This window comes from Centrocercus urophasianus, unplaced genomic scaffold (genome assembly GCF_019232065.1).
Source record: "Centrocercus urophasianus isolate 14NV4802_14NV808 unplaced genomic scaffold, USGS_Curo_1.0 seq_9, whole genome shotgun sequence".
Lineage (NCBI taxonomy): Eukaryota > Metazoa > Chordata > Aves > Galliformes > Phasianidae > Centrocercus > Centrocercus urophasianus.
In genome coordinates, this window is record NW_024885532.1 from 36704645 (window position 1) to 36728232 (window position 23588).

The 23588-nt window shown below is 35.6% G+C and overlaps 1 protein-coding gene across 1 annotated transcript in view; it reads right to left on the reverse strand.

The window, feature by feature from the left end:
- Window positions 1–434: 434 nt before the first annotated feature.
- The window catches only part of DYNC2H1 (dynein cytoplasmic 2 heavy chain 1), a 135233-nt gene continuing 112079 nt past the window's right edge, over window positions 435–23588 (reverse strand). The window contains exons 85-89 of the mRNA XM_042838934.1: window positions 22629–22718; window positions 9211–9320; window positions 8826–8907; window positions 4675–4791; window positions 435–1056 (exon numbers count right to left, since the gene is read on the reverse strand). Coding sequence (XP_042694868.1) covers window positions 898–1056; window positions 4675–4791; window positions 8826–8907; window positions 9211–9320; window positions 22629–22718 — 558 coding nt within the window. The 3' untranslated portion in view covers window positions 435–897. The remainder of the gene's footprint in view (window positions 1057–4674; window positions 4792–8825; window positions 8908–9210; window positions 9321–22628; window positions 22719–23588) is intronic.

The window sequence follows — 23588 nt, forward strand, 5'->3', positions numbered from 1 at the left end:
AAATCAAACTTGACTATCCTGAACTAAAAGCAAAACTCCCCAGATAATTCACATCAGAAATGAAGAACATAATTATATCCTTATGTTAATCACCTAGCAACAGAGTGAAAACCTCTCTTGACGACCTAAGGAATTGTTTGTCTAACTTGTGCATTGATATACAATTCTAATAGGAATGCAGTACTGTTTCCTAAAATGATTTTTTTCATTAACTTCTATAAAACAACCATGATGGCAGTCTGACTGGATTGTAACCCCACATGAAGTTTATGAACTATTTATTTATACTCTTACTATTTATTGCCAATTAAAAAAAAAAAAAAAAAAAAGAATTCCAAAAAAAACAAAATTAAAACAGACTAAAACATTTATCTTGACTTTTATGTTCAAGTAAAACATTCAATTTCAGTGACAACAGGTAAGTTTTTTCATTTTATTTTACTAAATAAATGTGATTTCAGAGTCATAAGAGTTACTTAAGAATAGCAACAGTTCAAATAGTATAATGAAAAAGTCTGTTAAAAAAAACACTGGCTTTGCATTTATATTTTATGTTTATTGGCTTGCACTGGGCAAAACTGCACACTGCAATACAGAAAGAATCTGAAAAATCCGAGAAAGAAATACATTGTGTTACAGTCTAGAAAAATAATAACTCAAAGTAACAGTTTGCTAAGTATTGCTGCATTAACTTCTCTCTATCTTAGCAGAATATGGCAGGAGTTCCACTGAACTAGAATTAATTTTAGATAGTTTAAAAAAAGGAAAAAAAAAGTATCTATACACCATTGCTTTAAAAATATATGAGCTATTAAACTGAAGGGCTCTTCTAACAAGGAACAAATGAAGTGTTTAAGCGGTTCTGAAACTCAGCAGTTAATTTAATGCAGTCTTATATTACTGATTCTTTAAAAATAAAGCAGCTCCACATTGAATCCACTGGTCTTGGTTTCCTCCACAAGGTACATCGATATTTGTCACCACACGGTCTCTCTCCAAGCTGGTGTAGACTGGCAGAGATATGCATTCTTCAGGAGAATATGGACCACATGCATCCTGTCAATAAAGAGCACTTAGTTATCACCCAGACAACATAACACACGAAAAGTGTAATTTCCAGAGATGTGGTTTCCAGAACTGGATCCTAAGATAAAGTCTGGACCCTGCAGCTCTCCTGGTAATGCTGCTCCAGCTGCGATCTGCTCCTGAGTTACCTGCAGGTGGGATAAATTCCTTTCATACCAACAGTGACAAAAGTTGCATCTGGGTTTCTTTGGCACTTCTGGGAAACAAGCTGTTTCCATTAAGTGCCTTCACAAAAAATTATTGTGTTAAATTTAAGTATTCAAATTTGAACATTTTGTCTGTGTTCATCAACAATTTTGGATTCTCTTGTACATTTACTTTACTGGACAGCATTAGCAGTACTGCTGTTAGAAAGACTGCTATTATGCTGTAAACACTCCTTTGGGAAGGATGCTGGTTGGAGCCACAGCTTTACCTCTTAGTCTGTATATATGCTCTTAAGAACAACAGCAGTTCCTCTCCCCTTTTCTGTCCTATAGAGACCTTGTGTGGACCTTGGACATAATTTCCTCCCAGGGTTTTGCATAGGTCATTGCAACTCTGCATGATTTTAGAGAACTGAGCTTAAAGACTGACTAGACTTTCTACAGCATGTAATTCAGGTTTCAACATGAGATACTTGTAAGTAATTCAGGACTTGATTCTTTTAAGATACAATAAGTACGTTTCTCTTCACACTCAAGATCTCCCTTACTGTCAACAAAACACTGTCAAAAGTTTTCAAGAATCAAGCAACAAAGCAGCAGCTTATGTGTCATAAATGTATTTAAAAACAAGCTTTTTCCTAATGCAAATCACATCTAAGGCAAGTTAGTAATGCTCCATCATTAGAAAACAGCTAAAAGCAGAAGAACCATACACAGAAACATAACTGTTTGAAGCACTGTGCCTTGCATGTTAAGATATTTCTGAAGAATTTTGCTGTTCCTTTTTGAAAATCAAGTTCCCTTGTCTTTTGAACACCAGTGTTTAAATCCCTGCAGAAGGGATTGCTGATAACCCTGCAAGAGTTAGATACAAGAACTTAATACCCAGAAGTTTGTAAAGAGAACTCAGCTGATCTCAGGAGGATTATACTTAACACATTCGTCACTTGGGCACTTGGAGGAAGACAAAAATGCCGGCAAATTTGAGAGTAAAACATCAACCAAAGCTCTTCAAGTACAGCCAAAGATGGGAAGCCCAAAGTAGGCAAATTTGCCTTCACAGACCTATTTGTACACCTCATTTTTTTTTTTTTTTTTTGTGTAGAAATAGCTGTTCACACAGTTCTCAATCCCACTGATGTTTTACAGAATCACATTATTTGAGGGTTAAAATCATTCTGTTAGAGTCTTTTTGAACCACAAATCTTTATGATCTTCCCTTACACACATTCCATTTGTCTTTGTCTCTTCTGCCTCACACATAGTTCTACCTCCTTCAGCAATACCCTTTACAGTTTAGAATTATCCCATGAATTAGAACCAGAAAGTGCTTTCACAATTTAGTAAGTACTAAGAGTTTAAAACACTCCATTTTGAGAATTTTGAGCATTGTTAAAGGAAAATGCTGAGAGAGTACATTTTATTTGTTTTGGTTGAAATGACCTAAAGCATTTGCATTATAAACATACAGATTTTTTTTTCACTAGATTTTATAAGAGATATTTGTGTGGGGAAAAGATCATAAATTCAACCCCAAAGAATTATTACATAATATTCTACTTCACACACTATTCTCCTAGAGAGAAGATAATGAGATCAGGGAAAGTGCCGAATATCTCAGATCTACCTTGGCTTCTGTTTGAAAACATGGTGTTTGATCATGGTCAATTTCGACAGTGAAGCCTAAAGTATAACAGCTGAAGGGCAGGGAAGTCAGAAACACTTTCCTTTCCTATTCATTTGAAGTACAGAACACATTGGAAACGTTTTAATTCACTGATTATTGAACTATTGCACGCTTGCACAGAGAAATCGCGCTGCTGACATCACAGAATATCTTTGAAGTTTAAAGAATACAAACTGTCATTCAGAACTTTAATCATCTGCTTTATCTTGAAAAGAAGCTAAATGCTTTTTTTTAAAAAAAAGACAGGCTCACTTCTAATCCTTATCTTCAGTGTGCAAAAGATAAACATTCGGTGGAACCATTTAAAATAAATTGATGCTTTTTCCCTCCCATCACTGAGTTCATATATCAAGAAGTGTGAAAATTTTTTATTAATTCCGCGTACCAACTTTTGAGCAAATTACAAATCTGTTTCTTTCTCTGAAGCCTACAGACATTTGTAAAGTACCAAAGAAAGGACATATCTATCACTGATCAATAGATTTTGGTGTTGTTGTTGCTTTTTTTTTTTTTCCAATTTCTAGTATCTTCTTTCACATCAAAGCTGGAAGCAGTAATGCAGATGCTGGCTAGTTACCTACTTGTCTGTCTAAATCTAGACCATTATACTTCCAATGCTGTACTGTAACATAATGATTTGTTTACAGAGCTAGAAATAACATTGAGAACGAAAAAAATTTTGGGATACAGTACTGTGTTAGCAGTGGAGCTCCTTTGGTAGTATCTATCACAAGACATTATAAACTTCATCATCACCATAATTTATTATAATTACTAAATAATTCTAACTGAGAAGTCAACTACTTGAGTCCAGCGAACTTTGTTCTTTAACATTCTTCTAATCAATCTTCTTATCTAACAAAATTCATCCTAGCTACTACCTGATGGGATGAACTTCCTGAAGTGCCTACCTTTCACTGAGACCAGAGAAGGAGCTAAAATAACGAAATATACTGGGCAATTAAATGTTAGATAGCAGTTGCATTGTGGAATCTCCTCCTTGGACAGCTTTTAGAGGCACCTGGATGTGGCCCTGGGCACCCTGCTCTGGTTGTCCCTGCTGGGGCAGCGGATGGGCCAGAGGGACCCAGGAGTTCCATCCAGCCTCAGCTACGCTATGGTTCTGTAAATTCAAATGCAATTAATTCTACAAGCTTTCTAAAACTTTCCTATCATGTAAGTGCGTGAATCTGTAATGCCACATAGCCTTGAAGAAGTTCCGTGTAACTTTTTCATTTACTTTTCAGACACTGCTATTATAATTGGAGAGTGAAAGTAGTAACTGTTTTTACTGTTTGAATTACTTCATCTTACACAGTTCCCCAAGTTTTGGGGAAAGTTTTTCTTTCCTTACAGATAACACCATGTTATCTGTCTTTTTATTGCTGTTACATTTTCACTTAGTGTTTAAAATGTAAGAAAAATACGCTCTAGGAATGAACTCCCAAACTCAAGTACACACTTAGGAAACACATTTTTGGAAATACTTACATTACTTTAAAAGGGAAGAAAAAAATTATGACTGAAATAAAGCCCTTGTCTTAATTTAAACAATAAAAAAGAACAGATCCACAAGGTGATAGGTGGTAAATAAGTTATTTTGTTTTACACACAATAATGTTTTACTATTAAAGATTAAAAAAAAAAAAACAAGAAGGAAAAAGCAAGTCAGCAACATCATACTGAAGAGCTACAACATAGATAAAAAAGCAAATTATGGGTCTTGCAAGTTTAAAGCTTTTAATAATTTAGTACCTGTGGAATCCAGGCCATGTAACAAGGGAGAACAGATGACACGCTGGGAGAGTCATGCAGATTTTCTGAAAGTCTATTTCCATCAAAACTGCAGCCTTCCAGTAGTAAGCCAGTGATCTGCCATGGAAATACACAATATCGAAACGTGTGTTAAAGACTTGAAATGCTAGCAATAATTATATTAGACTTCGTTAAGCAACGATCCTTTTTACTGTCACCAAATTTTTAAGTAACAGGAAGCTAACTGTTGCAATGCCATATGTGAGAATAGCAAACAGGATTTAAAAGCATGACTTGGGCCATACTTCTGTGTCATCTTCCTTTGATTTGGATGCACAACTTTCAAAATGCTAGAGAAAAATACCTGTAAATGTCTTCACTTAGGAAATTCCAGTTGTCTGGCATTAGATTAATGGAAAGATGATAGAAACAGCCAACTCCACAGTTATTACAACGTCAAGAAAATGAAATAAGCATATATTTCTGCCTGAAGTCTGAGCATAGCTTTCAAAGAACTGAATTCACAATTACACAGATTATGGATAGGCAAATATAAATTATACTGAAATAATATGAGAGAAAATATTTAACACAACTCAAGATTTCTTAGTTAAAGTACTTATTGGAAAAAATAAGAAAGAACCACATACATATTTATATAAATAACTTCACAATGCTTTAAAATTCAACACATTAAGTGCTTACTTTTAATAAACCAGTACTGTCAGCCTCTGAAAAATACATTTTTTATTGTAAAATTTTTATTTTTTATTATTTCTTTTAATTGAAGTCCTGAATAACTTAACAACAGTGATATCTACCTTGTACTTCTTCCACAAGAAAAATTCAGTATCTACTGATTTTGCCAGTTCAAATAATAATAGTTTGCCAGTAAAAATGATAATAGTAGTCAGTATGGCCTGCTGAAGTGGTAAATTTAATTTTAGTAATAAAAAAATTTAACTCCATAATAACTTTCATACAGCTTTTCATAAGGCGAACTCTAAAACTGGAGCACACGTCTAATGGAAGAGTGTGAAAATCATCTACCTGCTTTACTATCATATGAAGCCCTGCATTAACTATAACAAATTGAGGCAGGGGTTGATGAAAAACAAAATCACTAAGTGGTACTGGAACTAGGAAATGTTGGAAAATGCTATTGGAAACTGGATGAGTAACTGCATAACCAAAACATCAGACAAAAAATGAAGAGAACTACTATTTTCTAATCCATTCTTAATGGATTCTTAACCATAACTTATGTACATTCCAGTACCACCTCATCTGACTTGCACAGATAAAATATATGAAGAAAATACCACAAAAGGCATAAAAGGAACAAAGCTTATTAATGATCACAGTGATGCTTTGCCACAGACTTCCTTCTGCTCCCCACTGTTAACCTTGATACTTAAGGCTTCACTTCACTATACACACAGGTCCTATCACATGCACTTCATCCCACCACATTTCCGACTGCCTTTAAAGCTCTTGTTTATCCCTGTCATAAAAGTATTAGAAAGATTCATATCTTGTTTTTCCTTCTGCTCTTTCTGCTTTCTGCTGGCAGTTTTGTTATGGAGTTGGGTGTTTGAAACAGTAATTGAGGAAAGACTGGTCTGACAAAGAGCTTTTAAAATTTACTGCTGTATGTTGAAAGGTCTGCCCAACCCGAATGTCTCTAAAAGACAGTTCTATGAAAGTGGGTCACCTATTGAAAAATCTCTTTCTACAGCACATAAGTTTTTTCTTTTGATATTGGTAGTTCCTTTGACACTGTAGTTATGTAAAATAAAATCAACTGAACTGGAAAATGTCAACCAATCACAGGATCTCCTTTGAAGACGAAGAACAAAACTTTGACTTTGATTCAATATTAATAGCCACTGAAAAATATATACTACTGGAACAATGCATTTTCAGACACTGGTTGGCTAAGTACACCCATGGTTGTGTTCTCTTTTCTATGATAAATGTTATAGAGAAATTACAACTACTATGAATTACATATTACATGGATTTCACTGTATCTGTATAGCGCATGTAGTATCTTTTGCAACTCAGGTCACAGTACTGGCTGGAGCATCAGTTCTTACAAAGAGAAAGCATTTGCAATTTCATGTCTATTTGTACTAGGTTTACTTTCAAATTGAACTGTTGTTACAGATGATGACTCTTTAAAATACATTTGTTGAAAGTGTGCTGACATCAAGGTCCAAAGTATCTGTTTCCAAATTTTCAAATTCTCCACAGTTAATTTTTCCTTGCTATTTAATGCCAGTTTCCCATGAAATTAATTATACATATACACTTCACTACCACCACAGGCTTTCATCATTAAATTATTAATATTCCACAATGCAGGTATACTGTGTTAAAAAAAAAAAAAATCTTATAATAGTATTTCAGTCAATTACAAAAAGCACACATTTGATATTAATGTTGATGTCATGCATTTGAATACAATATTCTTGCAGCACATTTTTTCTTTATTTATATTAACCTCCATCCAAGCTCATAGCATTTACTACCTTACAGTGTTTCTTCTTTACTTTCATTCTTTTTCACGACAATGGAAAATGAGATTCTAGTATCAAAAGCAAAGAATACCTGATTCTGTATGACGAGCAACCAGTGCACACAGCAAATAAGAGAAGTATTTGCACATCAAAGGATGCACAGATGTGCATTTTCAGTACCTTTTGTTAAAGCAACACCAATTGATGTTAAATTTTATACAGCTGATTCTAAATCAAATATTCATCACGTGGAAGGATCTACTCTGCATCATGCCTCTAAACTACAGTCTGAATTAAAACTGATAATTCAACATCAGGTTTGATATTCATCCATGTTAAGGCATTTTCTTGGCCTGACTGACCATTCCTCCATAGCTGTAGTCCTAGCACTTCTTACTGGGTTTGGCATACAAAATTCCTCCCAAATGTCTACCATTACTTCCAGTCATCTGAAATGTTCAACACAGTTTTTGCTTGTTTCCCTGGACTTAGAAGTCTTGGGTGAATCTAGAACATCAGAATGTGCGCTTTGCAAGCTCACAGACAGAACACAGGGACACAACTCCCTGAAAGTTCCTTGGTTTATTTATTGTTAAGTTCTAGACTCCCATTTGCCTCTTACCAAATGAGGCAAACAACTCTTACTAGAATATCCAGACTGATTAATTTCCTAAATGATATTTGCCATCGCCAACAGGAGCTAATTTAACAAAATTCAAAAGACTATACTGGACAAAGGTCAGGTTAGACAATTACAGGGTCGTTTTGTTTTTTTTCTGGTATCTAAATATTTCAGAAATATGAAATTCTCATCCACTCTCTATTAGTAATTTTGGATAGTGTCAGAAGCTGACCTAGGACACTGTTATTTCCTGCAGTCTTGTGTCTGCTGCCTGCATTATCAGACTAAAGAAGGAGTCCTGCCACCTGCTTTCTATGCTGAACACAGCTTATTGAACATTAATATCATGGGAACAACATTCACTGGAATCAGAACTTGTTTTGTGAATTCTCTACAAATTTAAGCATAAGACAGATGCAAAAAGATTCAGATTCAGTCAAAATCACATTACCACCTGCAGTATTAAGAAGCTAAACTAAAATATTCGAGTACTCTGTCTTGCTCCCTAGACAATGAGTAGTGAGTTTATAGCTGCTGGCTGTAGCCCTAAGTAGCTATTAACAAATTGTTGTGTCTTTGTCATATCTAAAACGAATCCTATTATAGTTCACTTAGTTCCTAAAAATCTCATTTTGAGGTTAGTGTTTCTAAGAGATGGCCTTATATACGTGTATCTTCTTTCTATAAGCCACAAGTCTTTTAATGACCTTCTGGACAATGGCTAGGTATTACCTAATGAAACGGCACCTTCTATTTTATCTAAGAGGCAGATTAAGGTAATGGAAGAAGAAGAATTTGAAATTTGAAATTTAAATCAGCACTCTGCAGGTTTTTTTGCACTTTTATACAATTAACCAGCATTTCTATTTCCAACACTATATTTATAGTTCACTCTTCCAGAAAGTTTGTGGACAGGTAACCTGGACATCTCAGCAAAATTCTATGATAACTACAACGTTTTTTATCACAGAAACTCAAGAACAGACAAATACTTCTAAGCACAGTACCTTAACTTGGAGTTTGCCTTCCTGTATTCGTCCTTTCCATGATGCTGTAAATTTAAGGCTGTCCACTGAACAGCTCATTACTCTGCAAGGGAAACACACATTCTTAGAGACATATAACAACAATAAAAGAAATGTAAACCCTAAAACAATGTAAATCAATGCGTACCCTATCACAGTGAGTCTTACCTTGAAGAAAAACACATTATTAATTTTATCTTTTTTTTTTTAACATCAGTATTCAAACAAGTAGTTTGTAACTATTCTACTTTAGCACAAATAAAAACGAGATGACTCCTAATGATAACTGACATGATTTGTTGGTTCATCTTTACAGAGAATAATAGCACATTAACACACATAAATAGGAAGATTATTTTTCACTTACCTTGCAGTTTCCTGGCGTAAGGCATTGAGAAATGCATCTGGATGAAATAGCTCTGAAAGGTCCAGGGTGTCTGACAGTAGTTTCTGCTTCTCTGCTTTTTCTACCCAATTCTAAAAGAGGAAAAAAAAGAGGAAAAATGAATCCTGAAGTTACTGTCTGATTTTTCAACATTTTAAGTTGATGTAGATTTGTCAATACATACAATTAATGAATAAAGATTGTATAAATAGACTGCAATCTCAAAGTTGAATATTAATTTCAATTACTTCACACTGGCAAACAGAAAGTCAACACGATTTAAAAGCAAGCAAGCCAGCAGTTTATGTGTAATGTGACTCATTCATCGAAACAAACAAGCTTTTGTTCCACTCCTTGCATACTGCAGCTCACTTTGTAGGATGAAGCTCATACCAAATTCCTAATGCTCTTCTGAAACCCTATTCCATCTTCACAAAAATGAAATTTCATGTTTTCTTTGTCAAAATGGTTAGCAACATAGCCTTTGCTTTGCTGAATTCAGACAAATAACTGAATTTTGTTCAAGTAAGGTTTAAGACAAATTCACAGAATTTCTGATTCAGAAATTTAGATTTCTGATCTAAAAACTGACCTCTTTTAGAGTTGAGAGAACAAAAATTATAGGAGTGGAGGAAATAATTATACTCATTTATTCTGTTGTCCCAACCTACTTTTTCTCACGTGAAGCCAGCCTCTATGAGCAGCATACCTGGAACTTCCTATTGACACAATGCATTATCTGCCATCAAGAGAAGAGATAAGCACATTGCAGCTTGCTTTCCAATCTTGATAAACCATGTGTAGTAAGTAAAGAAACATGCAAAACTAATTCCTACTTTTTTCTATCACTTATCAAGGATGCACTCTATACGAGACAAAAGTCTCGTACTGATCTATTAATTTCAAAACTGAAGAAGCAATGGTTGCTACACTCTTTTTTGAAGCCTTCTTTTAGACCAAGTGGGACACTGAACATCTACTCTTATTTTAGACAGATCTAAAATTATTTTGCAAATCCAGAAAGCTGGAGGAATGTCAACAGCTCGCTATTCATTAATGATTGTCTCCTCATCAGGGTGAACTACATGCCTGTCTCTCATGTGAAAGAACATGCAAGGTGTCTCTGAGTTTGCATTAAGGGCATGTTATCTGTCCACTCCTGTGTGAATGCAAAAAAGAAGATGGCCTAAAAAAATTCAAAAGTACAAATCATTACATTTCCGTACAAAGTACAAATCATTACATTTCAGCTTGATGAGTATTGTTTTAAAATATTAGTTCACTCACATAAAGCACCCACCAGGCATCAGTACTTCATTTTAAAAGTACATTAGTGTATTCTTCGTCATGCTGATCATCTAATTTCATAGAAACATATCAGAGTGAAAAAAAAAAATAAAAATCCACAAGACAAGTAAATATCACATCTCTTTTTTTGCGTGGTCTTTTTTGCTGTTGAGGGGCGGTTTTCCTCATCAACGTGTCAAATACATCTCCATAATGCTTCCACCATGCACAAAAACTGAATCAGTGACCTTTTTTGTCTGTCACATCACAGACTATGAGCCCTCAACCCAAATGATAATGAATTAGTTAGAAGATTTTCACTTCCCATTTTCATTAACTAAATGTACACAGTTATTGTGTGCCTTGTCTGCCTGAATTTTTAATGACTTTGCATAACAATAATATTTGCAGTAAATCTGCAATCAGGTTAGGGCAGATTTTGTAAATTGTTTTGTATAATACAAGTAGACACAAACATCTCAACTTGCAGCTAATGTAATCATTCTACTGCTGTCATCAAATAAACTTTTAATGTAATTGCTAAAGAGAACCACCGTCAGGAACATAGATGCTTCTGTTCCATCCAATTAAAAGATCAGTGTGGGTGATATTAATTCTAAGCTCATATAATTAAATTGCATTAGGAAACACAATAGCAAAAACTTTCATTAGATCACAAAAGCAAAGTTTGTAATTGCTACTTGTATTGGTCTAAATAAAGCAGAAGACATAACTCATTTGCGCTGCTTAATAAACATTTAGGTTTTATATATTTAAATATTGAAGATTTAAACGTTGCAGGTTAACTTCTGCAGGCAGCTCAACCTCACATAGCCCCTCACTCTCCCCCTTCTAAGTGAGACAGAAAAGAGAATCAGAAGGGTAAAAGTGAGAAAAGTAGTGGGCTGAGTGAGAGAAAGGCATTTTAACAGGTAAAGCAAAAGCTGCCTATGCAGGCACAGCAAAGTAAGGCATTCATTCAGTACTTCCCATCAGTAGGCAAATGTCCAGTCATTTCTAGCAAAGTAGGGCTCATCACACTTAACAGTTACTTCAGAAAATAAACACTGCAACTCTGAATGTTATTTGAATATATATGAATGTATACTCTGACTGTATATACAAATGTAACTCCAATGACCATTCTTTCCTCCAGCTTTTATTGAGGAACACAATATGATATGGTATGGTCAGTGTGGGCCAGCTGTCCCAGCTCTTTTCCCATCCCATCTACTCACTGGCAGGGCAGCATGAGAAGCAAAAAAGTCCTTGACTCTGAGTAATCACTGCTCAGCAACAACTAAGGGACCGGTGTGTTATCATTGTTTTCATCATAAATCTGAAACACAGCACTGTATCAGCTTCTACTACAAAGAAAATTGACTCTATATGAGCCCCAAACAGTGCAAAACACAATAAAAAATGATAATAAAATATATTTTAAAATAGAAGTGTAAAAAATGAAGTTATTCTTTCCATTCTATATCATCACATGTTAGTCAAGTGCTACGGTCTCAACAAATGACAACACTCCTAAATGGATCATTTGTTACTAGTGCTTCCCCCACCACTGCCCTTGATGCCTAGGAAAGGTCATGTCTGGAAGCGGAGGAACCTCAGGCTGAGCTGTGGAAAGACTGATGTTTCTTGAAAAGGAGAAATCTTTCAACAGATTAGCTGTGATTCTTCATTTCCCACTCCAACCCTAACTTCAATAAAAGTACACATTGACTTCATTTGTCAAGACGATGCAAAGTTGTTTGACTTATTGATCTTAGATGGCCATGCAGCATTTCAGTCTGAAGTGACTTCTTCCACCACGAGCTTACTAGAAACCTTTCTCTTTCCAGGTAGGCCAAAAAAATCCATGCATTTGTCACTTGCCATCTGGATTACAATGACAGGACTACAAAAAGCACTAAGATGGTGTAATATCTAGCTAATCATCCCCCTGTGGGTCAGGTCAGCAGCCTGATCAGTGTTCTCCCAGATACCTCCTCACTCCCACCATTACACACAGCCCTTGGTGTGTTTGCTGCAACACACAGTTAGGTTTACATCTTCAAAACAGCTAATAGCCAAGATCTAAATTCACTAAGAACAGTTTCCAGCATATTATTAACAGCACAGCTTTAGTTCCCTGTGTTAGTTATGACAGTTAATGATTGCTGGGAAAATGTATATGAAAGTTGAAATCACAGCAATATTGATAAACAGCATTTAGCTGTGAAACAAAATTAAATGAATCCTCAGTCTGAAGATTTTAACCCTGAAAATCATTTACATATACAAAAAGGTTTTTAATATATATTTTTTTAACCCTTATTACTTAATATTTCCAGAGTGTTTCACAGAATATTTACTGCTTAGTTAAAGTTATAAATTTAAATTTGAACGCTCCCTGGTAGATTAACATAGCATTAGATGCTTGTAAGTACCTAATCAGCGGTATGCAAAAAACTTTGTACAGCAATTCCTAGCAGAATATTTCAATGCTTTAATAAGGTGAGTTTCTATTTTGTATAATGAAACAATCTTTTTCCCACAATAAATCTGAAAGTACAGTCTCAGATGGTTTAAGTATTTTTTTTTTCATGTATCTTAACATCCATGAAGCATGTATTCCGTTCTGAAGAAGAAGCTTTCTTTATCTTTTATAATCCCAAAGCAAACTGAGCACCTCATATCAAACAGTGGAAAGAATAAAGAGGCTGCCAGATTTTCGTGCTATCATTTATACAATTTTAGGCTGATCACAGAACTTCTCTACAATGTATCAAGTACTTTTCCTTCACCAGTTTTAATTCATCCTGATTATATTCTCTTCTATAATGTTTTTCCCTTCTTACAATCCCAGAAGAAATCTTTTATTGAAAATAACAAATCATTTAAATCACTACAGAAATTGTTTCACTTTTGTGTATCGGCATAAAATTGTATCCAGTATGATATGAATATGCATAGCCAGAAAACATATGTAGTACAGTTCTGTCTTTACACTAGTTTCAGAGGCATTCGAAGTTACTAGAGAAAAGAACAGAAAAGGCTGACAGCAAATGATGGCAAGTAACAAACACTGATAGGAGAGGAAGTATTCAGCTGACCACCACAAGGGTACTCTGCCGTACCTGGTGGAAATCATCAGCTTAAGTAACTGTGTTACACTGCAAGGAAATGACAGAGGTATTCATCATGGTACTGAGTGCAGATGGGGGGAAAGTGTGGTCACTCAGGAGTGACTGGCATAAAGCAAATTGCTCCCTCTGGGCAATTTTCTCCTGTGAAAACTCTTGAGCTATTGCAGTTACTCTATAAAAAATGAACATGAATACTGCCATATTTCACATAGTATGATATGGGTACATGCTATCTTTTAAATGGTAAATGCAAAGGTTTAGAGTCGCAGTTTATTTTTCATTTTGGATTTCATTCTGTTATTTTAGAGTATACAAACAAAAACTGTTGCTTAGTACTTTAAATATAATACTATTTCTTCATTTCAGTTCGATATGCCTCAGAAGTTCCGTATTTGTTTGGGGAGTCTGAATGTTAATGCAATGGCATGTTGTTAGAGCATACAAATTCTGAGTCTATTAGCATCAACTTGCTAGTTAACAATGTGCCAGAAGCGGTTGTGCACGAAGGCACAGCTGAGGGAAGCATTAACAAATCTGATTTCATTCTGGTTACTGCATTAATTCATTTTCATCAAAACAGTAACTGAACTTTTCTGAGTTGCTGGTTCCTACATTTAGTAAGAATATCACAACGATGACTACATAAGAGCCGTAACAAAATTCTAACAAGCTGCTGATTAACATATCTCAAAAATAACTATTTTCAGTTATTTTCTTGACAATCACTGAACACAGATTATGGTCCTACTTCCAACTGCCACTGATAAGAAGTTGCCAGGCACAGAAAATAATGGTGTATAATATTTATTTACGGGTAACAGATGAGAGTGCTGACCCGAATCCTTGGACAAAGTGAGTTTGTCAATTCCATTGTGGACCTCTGGAGCAGGAATGCAGTTGTGATGAAGCTAGCAAGGCTGAACAAGGTAAAGAATACTCAGTATTCCAGGCACAATTAACGATGAAACAGTTTACTGCTGTGTGTTCCACTGTACCACCTTGAATACTGTATTGTGGTAAAGGGAGCCAACAGAGAACTGCTTCCTTTACCATGGTTCATTTTCTCTGGTGAACATCCCACGAGATACAGATTTTCAGTCAAGCATATCCCTCACACTCCTTGTTCCTCTTCAGAGATAATGACCGCTTGTGCTGCAGTCATCAGTCAAAACCTGGGTTTGGGTTTTTTAGCTGTTTAGCAGTTTTTTGCTAACATCCTCTCTTGAGACTGCCAAAATTCAAAGAAAATCTCTCAACCATGCCTGCTTAACAGAACTCTCATCTATCAGCAACTATCAATCCTCATCCTAACTCCCATGTACGTAAGCAAAGTTTATCAAACGTACTATAGCAATCTAATCAGAATTGCTTAACTGTACCGGATACATATCCCAAAAAAACATGACAGCCAAAAAACAAAGAACTCTACTTTTCTACAAGGAAGAAAGAAATCACAGAACAAACTCCAGCTGATGCAGCTGCACTAGAACCAAGCAACTACATGACTGCCTGGCCCTGTCCTGGCAGACAGAATCCAGGGACACACCATGCTGACTCATGCTAATGCTACTTACGCAGCACTGAGAGAGCGCTACAACTGCTCTGACTATCAAGAAGTTTGTTCAACCAGGAATAATTTTGTGTAGACACAATTTATTTATTTTTTTTAAATTGGTGTAATAAATGGGTATGAATAAATGTTTCTACACAGCATTCAGACTAAAGACAACTCAAGTAGAGCTTCTTATAGCATACAAAACTTTTGTTAAAGCCCGAAACTGATTTTTTTTTGGTGATGTTCTGAGAAAACAGCTCATCATCAAGTCTGCAGGCTGAACAAGAGATCTTGTTCAGACACTGCCTCATTTATGGGCCAAGCCCCTTGGCATGCTTCTACCTTGTTCTTAGTCTTCTTAAGTTGGACATTACTGGAGTCCAGGGATGATGAAAATATCTGTTAGTCTTAGCATGGACTGGATGAAGAGGGCCCACAGAAAGGAAGATATGTTCAAGTCCTTACTGAGATGTTAACACTTTCCTACACACAGAGTAAGATTTTTTTTCCCAAGTTAGCAAAGTGCAACAAAGACCTCACTAAGAGAATGCAGTGAAAGAGCAGCCTTTGACACTGCCTCCCCAGTATTCTCCTTGGGGAATCTGGCAGCCCATGGCCTAAACAGGTACACACTTTACTGGTTAAAGAACTAACTGGATGGCTGGGCCCAGAGAGTGGTGGTGAATGGAGTTAAATCCAGCTGGCGACCCATCATGAGTGATGTTCCCTAGGGGTTGGTATTGAGGCCTGTCCTGTTCAGCATCTTTACTGATGATCTGGATGAGGGCATTGAGCGTACCCTCAGTAAGCTTGCAGATGACACCAAGATGGCAGGAAATGTTGATCTGCCTGAGGGTAGGAAGGCTCTACAGAGGGATCTGGACAGGCTGGGCTGAGGCCAACTGAGATGAAGCTCAACAAGACCGAGTGCCGGGTCCTGCACTTTGGCCACAATCCCAAGCAATGCTGCAGGCTTGGAGCATTGTGGCTAGAAGACTGTGTAGAAGAAACAGACCTGTGAGTGTCCAAGAAGCATTGGGATGTTGCTCAAAGGAACACAGTTTAGCAGGAAAATATGTGTGTTAAGTGGACAGTTGGACACGATGATCCCAGAGGTCTTTTCCAACCTTGGTGATTTTATGGCACGATGCCACATTCAAACCTGTTCTCACAAGTATCCTGGATAGACAGATGGCATAACCTAGGGAAAACATCTCACAGACTTTCCTCAGGAGCACACATTTGTCTGGTGTCTGACCACTCTTACTACCATTTATTTTTTTCCTTTCAATTCAGTGTTTTTTTTCAGCATGTGTATTTTCTCTCTTGGCTGATCTTAGTGACGCAAAGAAATGTTGCAAAATCTCAGACTTTCAGGGTGCATAACTAGACATTCAATATTTAACATTTATGAGAGAGATACTACAATACAGTGGTACAAACCCAGTATATATTCATTAGAACAGATCTGACATTTGAAAAAATATATGAAGTTTTTAAATTAAAAATTCAGACTAAACTATTCATTTTACCCCTCTGTTTTATCTTTTGCATCACAGTTTTGTCCATGATAAAGAAAGAATGAAAAATGAGTTATTTAAAATGAGGCAATCAACATCATAAATTTAAAAAATTTAAATACATACAGTTCATTTACATTTAGCACTGTGTGTGTTCATCTTTCTCTCCGCATTCTGAAAATGCATCTTGGATCTTAAGGAGAAAGATCAGCAAATGATGTTTATTTTATTAGATTTAATAAAGTGTAAAACTACAGCATTAAATCATACACACATTAAACACATGACCCAGTTTCCACTCAGTTACGGAGTATGTAGAGTAACTTGCATCCATACATTAAAAAATAAACAAATCTGCCTAAAAAAACTCCCACAAATCAACAAATTGAACTGAGATTAAGAAAAATGATCATTTTAATTTTTTAGAATATGCACAGTAACAACTCGTTTCTTTTTTATGAACTACAAAAGTCTTTTTATGAGTGATTGCCTTCCGCTATCAATTTTCTACAATCATATAGATCATCAGCTCTTCAGCGGTATGATGAAGGATGCTGTTCAAACTTCTGCTTACAAGGTAGTGTTTAATAATGAAAAAAATACCTACACTCATAAAACATGCTTAGAATTGAGAATGTAATCAACAGAGTTGAATTCTGTTGAAACAAATTACATTTCAAAAGATATAAGGCTGAAGTTTTTGGAAAAACCCATAACCTGTGGATGCCTCCCTTAGCAGAGGATCTAAATTTCATTGGAATTGAGCTTCAATAATTCACAATGAAACCAAACCGAATGCAGGTAAAGATAACTTTCCTTTCCCAGTGCTGCATTTCAAAACCTGTTTTCCCCACACGTAAAACAAATTATTTTTCCAAATGAGGGATAATCTCTGTACACTGACATTACTTCCATTTAAAAATGCACAGCTTGCAGACTCAATGTGGAAGTAAGACTTATTTCATTCAAAGAATAATGATTTCAATATTTTTGGAATGTAAAGCTTTCAACTAGTGCTTAAAGGAAAAAAAAGGAAAAAGGAAAAAGGAACAACAACTTAAGAAATAAGGAATCCTTCCACCTCAGGCCCCTACACATGAACACAGTGTCTTGCTAAGTCACAAGAGGACATCAACTCTCTGAACATAAAAAAGGTTCACCTTCTGCTTTAGCTTCCTTGGAAAACAGACCGTATTTCAGTGGACAACTTTCACTGATCTGTAATAGTCTGATATTTTTATTTTACAACATAGCCTTCAGAACTCCTCTTTGGACAGTGTATCTTTACAAGTTACTACTATTCTATACAGCCACTACTTAATTTAAGTGAATAATTGATTAAAGGGGGATAGGATACAACAATAAATCTATTATATCTTCAAATTTGCCTTCTCCAGGAGGGAAAGAAAAGATCTAAATTTTTATTGTGCCCCTGTTCCCTACTTTTCCAAAGCAGATATCACTTAGATAAAAAACAGTTATTTAAAGAATGAATCCTGGCTGATAAATTCTGTACAAACTGAAATCATACCGCAATGAGATGGAAGCTGTGATAACTAATTAATTCTCAGGTTCTTAGCAGATAATAGTAGTCTGTAGTTGTATTTTTGTTTTGATATTCTTGACAGAATTCTTCAGAATAAAGTGGATTCTCTATAGCATTTTGAACTTTGATTTAAAATAATAGATTTAGAACAATATTTTTAGGAACCCTTGTGTTTAATTAAAATACTAAATCTGAAGTATTCTGCATTATACACATACCTGGACAAATACATATTAAAATAGAGTGATGGGAAGAGCAACAGTAAAGTGGGGAATGCAGCTAACATAATCCATCCAAATCAGCTACTCCTAAGATCACACGAGACATACCATCAAGCTACTGCTCATGCTCCAAAATCCACTACGGCAATCTATCAAAAGAAACTGAAAAGCTATGCAAACTCTAAGGGGTACAAAACTTTCCATGGAGTGCCAGAGTGGGTGAATATATAGCAGGATATTTAGGGGTAGTACCAAAGATTGGGAAAAGGGATGATTCAGAGTGGATCAGGGATGAGCAAGAATGGCATCAGCAGAGTCTGTCCTGTCCTTTAAGTTCTGTTTTACTTATTTTCTGTTCACATGTGTTCCCTGTCTGGGGAGAGTGGGGAGAGGGAATCCTCTCACAAACCTCGTGCCATATCAGCCAGAGGTCTGGGCTGCCTGTTGCAGACTGAGGGATTGGAAACCAGACCAGTGGAGAGATCAAAAATCAGAAAATCACGGAGGGTATTTTTCTTGAGCACTAAAAACCAAAGAAACACAATAGGGCTATTTGCGCTGCCAGCGTTCATGTAGCTGCCTGTGAAGGTACTTCTCTCCGTCAGGCTGCATGTCTGGCTGTGTCTGTGTGGAACATGTTTGCTGCTTATTCTGGAATTCAGCCTCAGCTTTGCAGGGTGTGGAAAATGAGGACAAACACCAGCCTATAATCTCAGGGGACTCAGGAGGGAAGGAATCCACTACACCCTTCAGTCCACTGGATTAAGCTTTCTTAAGTGTATGTTTAAAGGATTCTGCTATCTTTTGAAACGTCCAGAACCACACGCTAGGGTTCCAGTTCAGTTACCTTTTTAAAGACATGGTCTCTCCTCACAATGAAAGTATTAAGAGAAATACTATTCATGTGCAATGAATTGCTGTTCAGCCATAGCTTTTCATTTTGAAGCAGTGTTTCCTTGCTTTCCCTTCTTTTACTTTTGCTTTGCTGTTATGAAAACAGCTGTTCAAACAGGCCCATTTTTTTCTCTCCCTCATATTTTTCAGTAGGTCACACAAAATCTAAGGCATCCAGAACTGAAATGCAAGACTAGTATACATAAAAAACAAATACATTATCAGACCAGTACACCACTGTGAATGGTGCAAAACTGTGCTATAGAAATGTCTGAGATAACAAATCACCTCAGAAAAGACAGATAGGTAAGGCACTACAATGCAATCAAAAAATGCTGATAGCTGAAGACACTCATTCCACACATTTTAGCTCACAGCTGTAATATCTACACAAAGACCAACTGACAAGTTGAAAGATACAGTACAGTACACATTATAATCCTATTTTAGCTGTTTAGTAAATATTAGGTTCCTGGTATTGTAAGATTTGGAAGACAGTAATGGATCCAATAATAACAAATACACCAAATAATGATTTCAAAATATCTTCCACTGGAAATCTCTGTATCAGTTTGAGTTTCAGAAAAGCCTCCAAGATGTTCACTTCAATCTTTTTCTTTTTTTAAACAAATTAAGGCTTTCAAGGAAGCCTCTCCATACAGTGTCCCACACAGTTTTAATACAACACCATTCGATTCCAGTCACAAAGAAGTTGCTTTTATTTTCTGCACTGGCAGTAAATACTTTGACAAGGCAGCCTTTAATTAATAGCCTAAGTACAGGTCTACTGCATCCTTATTAGAAGCAACCTTTCTTTACCTCTTTCAAGTTTCAATGTTTTGTTTTTTTTTTTCCCTCTTCAAGTACACAGAACCTAAGTTTCCCTAACGGTGAAGGTAGGAGTCATTATCTTACAGTGACAGAAGCAGAGGGAGGTACAATTAATGATGGAAAACACGAAGGAGTTCATATAAAACTAAACCAATTAAAAAAAATAGGGCCTTCACTGCAATATAAGTTTGAAGATAATTTGCAGAATGATGAGAATATCTATTTGCCTTTATTAAATCCCTGAGAAACCAAAGACATATTCAATGAATTATAAAATATATTTATAAAATAATAATGAAAAGTCAGAGGAAAATGAAAGCTAATTAAAAAATGATTAAGGTGAATCAAAATCTTTGTGTAACATGCATAAAATAAATTGGAATCACACTTAAGGAAAAAAGATGATTTAACTTAAGTGCATAATAAGATAGAATCCATGTTTTCCGGTCAAATTCATATTACAGTAAAAACAGAAAACGTGCTTCATTTGAGATTTGAGCAGAAGCTTGAGAAGCAGAACAGCCTGATCAAGAATTTCTTTAAACAAAATAGTATTATATATTTCACATCATAAATTTATATCAAAATAATAATAATCAATATAATAATAATCAAAAGTAATGATTATTATCTGGTCATCTGTGACTGATTTCTGTTTTTGCTAACAACAAAAAAACCAACATAAGTTACAACCTAAGAACACAGTTAAATATCTATTGCAAAGGTCTGCTTTAATAAGCTGTCCCTCTTGGACAGTAAAATTTTTTCTACGTTGTAAACAATTCAATCATAAATCAAATGCACAACACTGTCAACAGTCTGAACAATGAAAAAGGAAGATTTCTATCATGGTGATATAATGCAGCACATTTGTCAATAGTTAGCTGGAGTAATATATGGAAATTCTGGAAAGTTTTCTGAATTTGCTTGGTTAAAAACCATATATTACTGTTACTTAGCAGTAATTTCATCTGTTACACTATTTCCACTTTGTATGGAAGGTGTACTCCAAAAGGAAGCCTGTACTCTAATCTTAAATTCTTATTTTAAGAAAACACAGAAGTAAGGAAATTCTTACAACCAAATAACATATAGAAGTCACCAACTGTTACTCTTGAAGATTATAAACAAAGCTGACACACAGTAGGAGAAAGCCATATGTTATGCTTTTTATTAATGACTATAATAATGTCAAAAGACACAGGGAACTAAGCCCAACTCTAATAATATGACCAAATAACATCTGAATATGCATTATCACTTGCTACTATACATTTTCAGACTTGTTTGTTCATAGTTTGAGCCATTTCTGCAGTAGACAATTAAGTAAAATTAAGCACTAACCAAAATAAATGATTTGCATAACAAGAATCTTACGAATACTTCAGAAACTTCCATTGGGTAGTTTCTCTAGAAAAGTTTATGACTAGAAATCATGTTCCTCCTCAAATCTTCTTTCTGAATATAAATCAACACTAATGTTGAAATTTGTGTCATATACCACCAGACAAGACTGTCAAAAACAAATGATCTTTGTTTCATGTCTGGAGCCAACAGAAGACTGGTCACTTCTGAAAAAACTTTCTACGTAAATTCAAAATACTACACTTGTGTCCTTCAATATTAATTTACAGTGGGCAGATAAATACATCACTTCTATCTCTCTGTCAATATAACTCTCCTGTCAATTCAAGTACTTTAACTAAAGATATTTCTACCTAAATGTAAATGTCTGGATGCTGAAATTGTAAGGGACCAGCTGTATCAGCTCACTGTTCCTAAATCCACAGTGCCTGATGGGATTCACCTCAGAATGCTGAAGGAATGAGCAGACTTTATATCTGCACACCTCTCAACAATTTACCAGAGGCTGTGGAATTCTGGGGAGGTCCCCACTGACTGCAAGATTGTGAGTTACACCCACCTGCAGAAAGGGCATAAGAGAAGACCTTGTTAGCATAAACTCAGTCTCTGAAGATGTTAAGGAGAAGATTGTCCTGGGGCACATTGAAAAGTGTTTAAAGATAAAGCTATTGTAATGCAGTACAATGGAAAGCATAACCAAGATAGAGTATCAAGGTACCAGGCTTCAGCGAGTGAGGATTTGCTCAAACACAACAGCCATAGGCACAGAAATAAGGAAAAGAAGCTGCTTCCCTTCAGAAGGCCTCAGGTATGCAGGATTCTCCAGAGAGATACACTCATCTCCACTGTAACCCTTAAATAAGGTCAGAGAAGGGGTGGATCCTGGCTCTACCCATTCCATTCACTGCCCTGGGTTGGCCTGCATTCCTGTTTTCATTTTAACAAGCTTCATCACACAAATTCTAACTACTATAATGCAATACATACGATACACTGTGTAACTGAACACCAAAATACTGAGTTAAAATGACTCTTTAAAATTACCTGTATGGCAAGTGCTCGAGCTACAAGACTTCTAATATACTGTAAAGGATCTTCTGGACCTTCCCACTTGCTTTGCCATGTGAGGGGACACTGAAATAAAAGGATACTTACTGAAAGAAAGTATTTCAAAACTACTTCATTTTAATCTAGTAATCTGAATGAAGTGAAATAACCTGGAAATAAAATATTTCTACAAAAGAAGGCACGACAAGTAATATAATAATGAAAGTATATAACCACTAATAGGAAGGTCTTCATTTTGTAAATTCTTTATGGGACTCACAAAGATGGAGAACTTGCAAGAACCTCTACTATTCAATCAAGAAACATCAGTAAGTTCCAAAAAAATTAAAAAAGAATTGGCATAAAATACCATCTGGTAAAAACTGCATAATACTACATAAGTTTAGTATTAAATATCTCAGTTTACACTGTTTAACATTTGCAGGTGGGCTTTCATTGAAGTTCCTGCTCTAACTGCTATGCATTGAACAGATTTTCACAATTTGATCACAGAACTTCTTATAAGAAGGTATCCTTTTGGCCCTGGGCAGCCTGGTCTAGCATTAAATGGGGAGACTGGTGGCCCTGCATGTGGCAGGGGGGTTGGAGATTCATGATCCTTGAGGTCCATTCCAAAGCTCGCCATTCTGTGATTCTGTGATCTTTCAAAGTATCTGTCATGTCTACTTTAAAGATAAAAAAGTTTTTGGACCTTTGAACACAAATTCTGTTTATCTATAGAACAAGTTTATAAAGCAGTTTATATATTTATACTTTACATAAAGCTGCATGCTTTATTGCATAATTAGTTACTTTTTGAATAGAGCAAACATTATCCTTCAATTTTTGCAGGCTCTTAATAGATACACATTTATGGACAGCTCACTTCACTGTCATTTAGAAGGCATTCAACTTACACTGATAATATATCAATCTAAATTAATCTAAGTCAAAAAG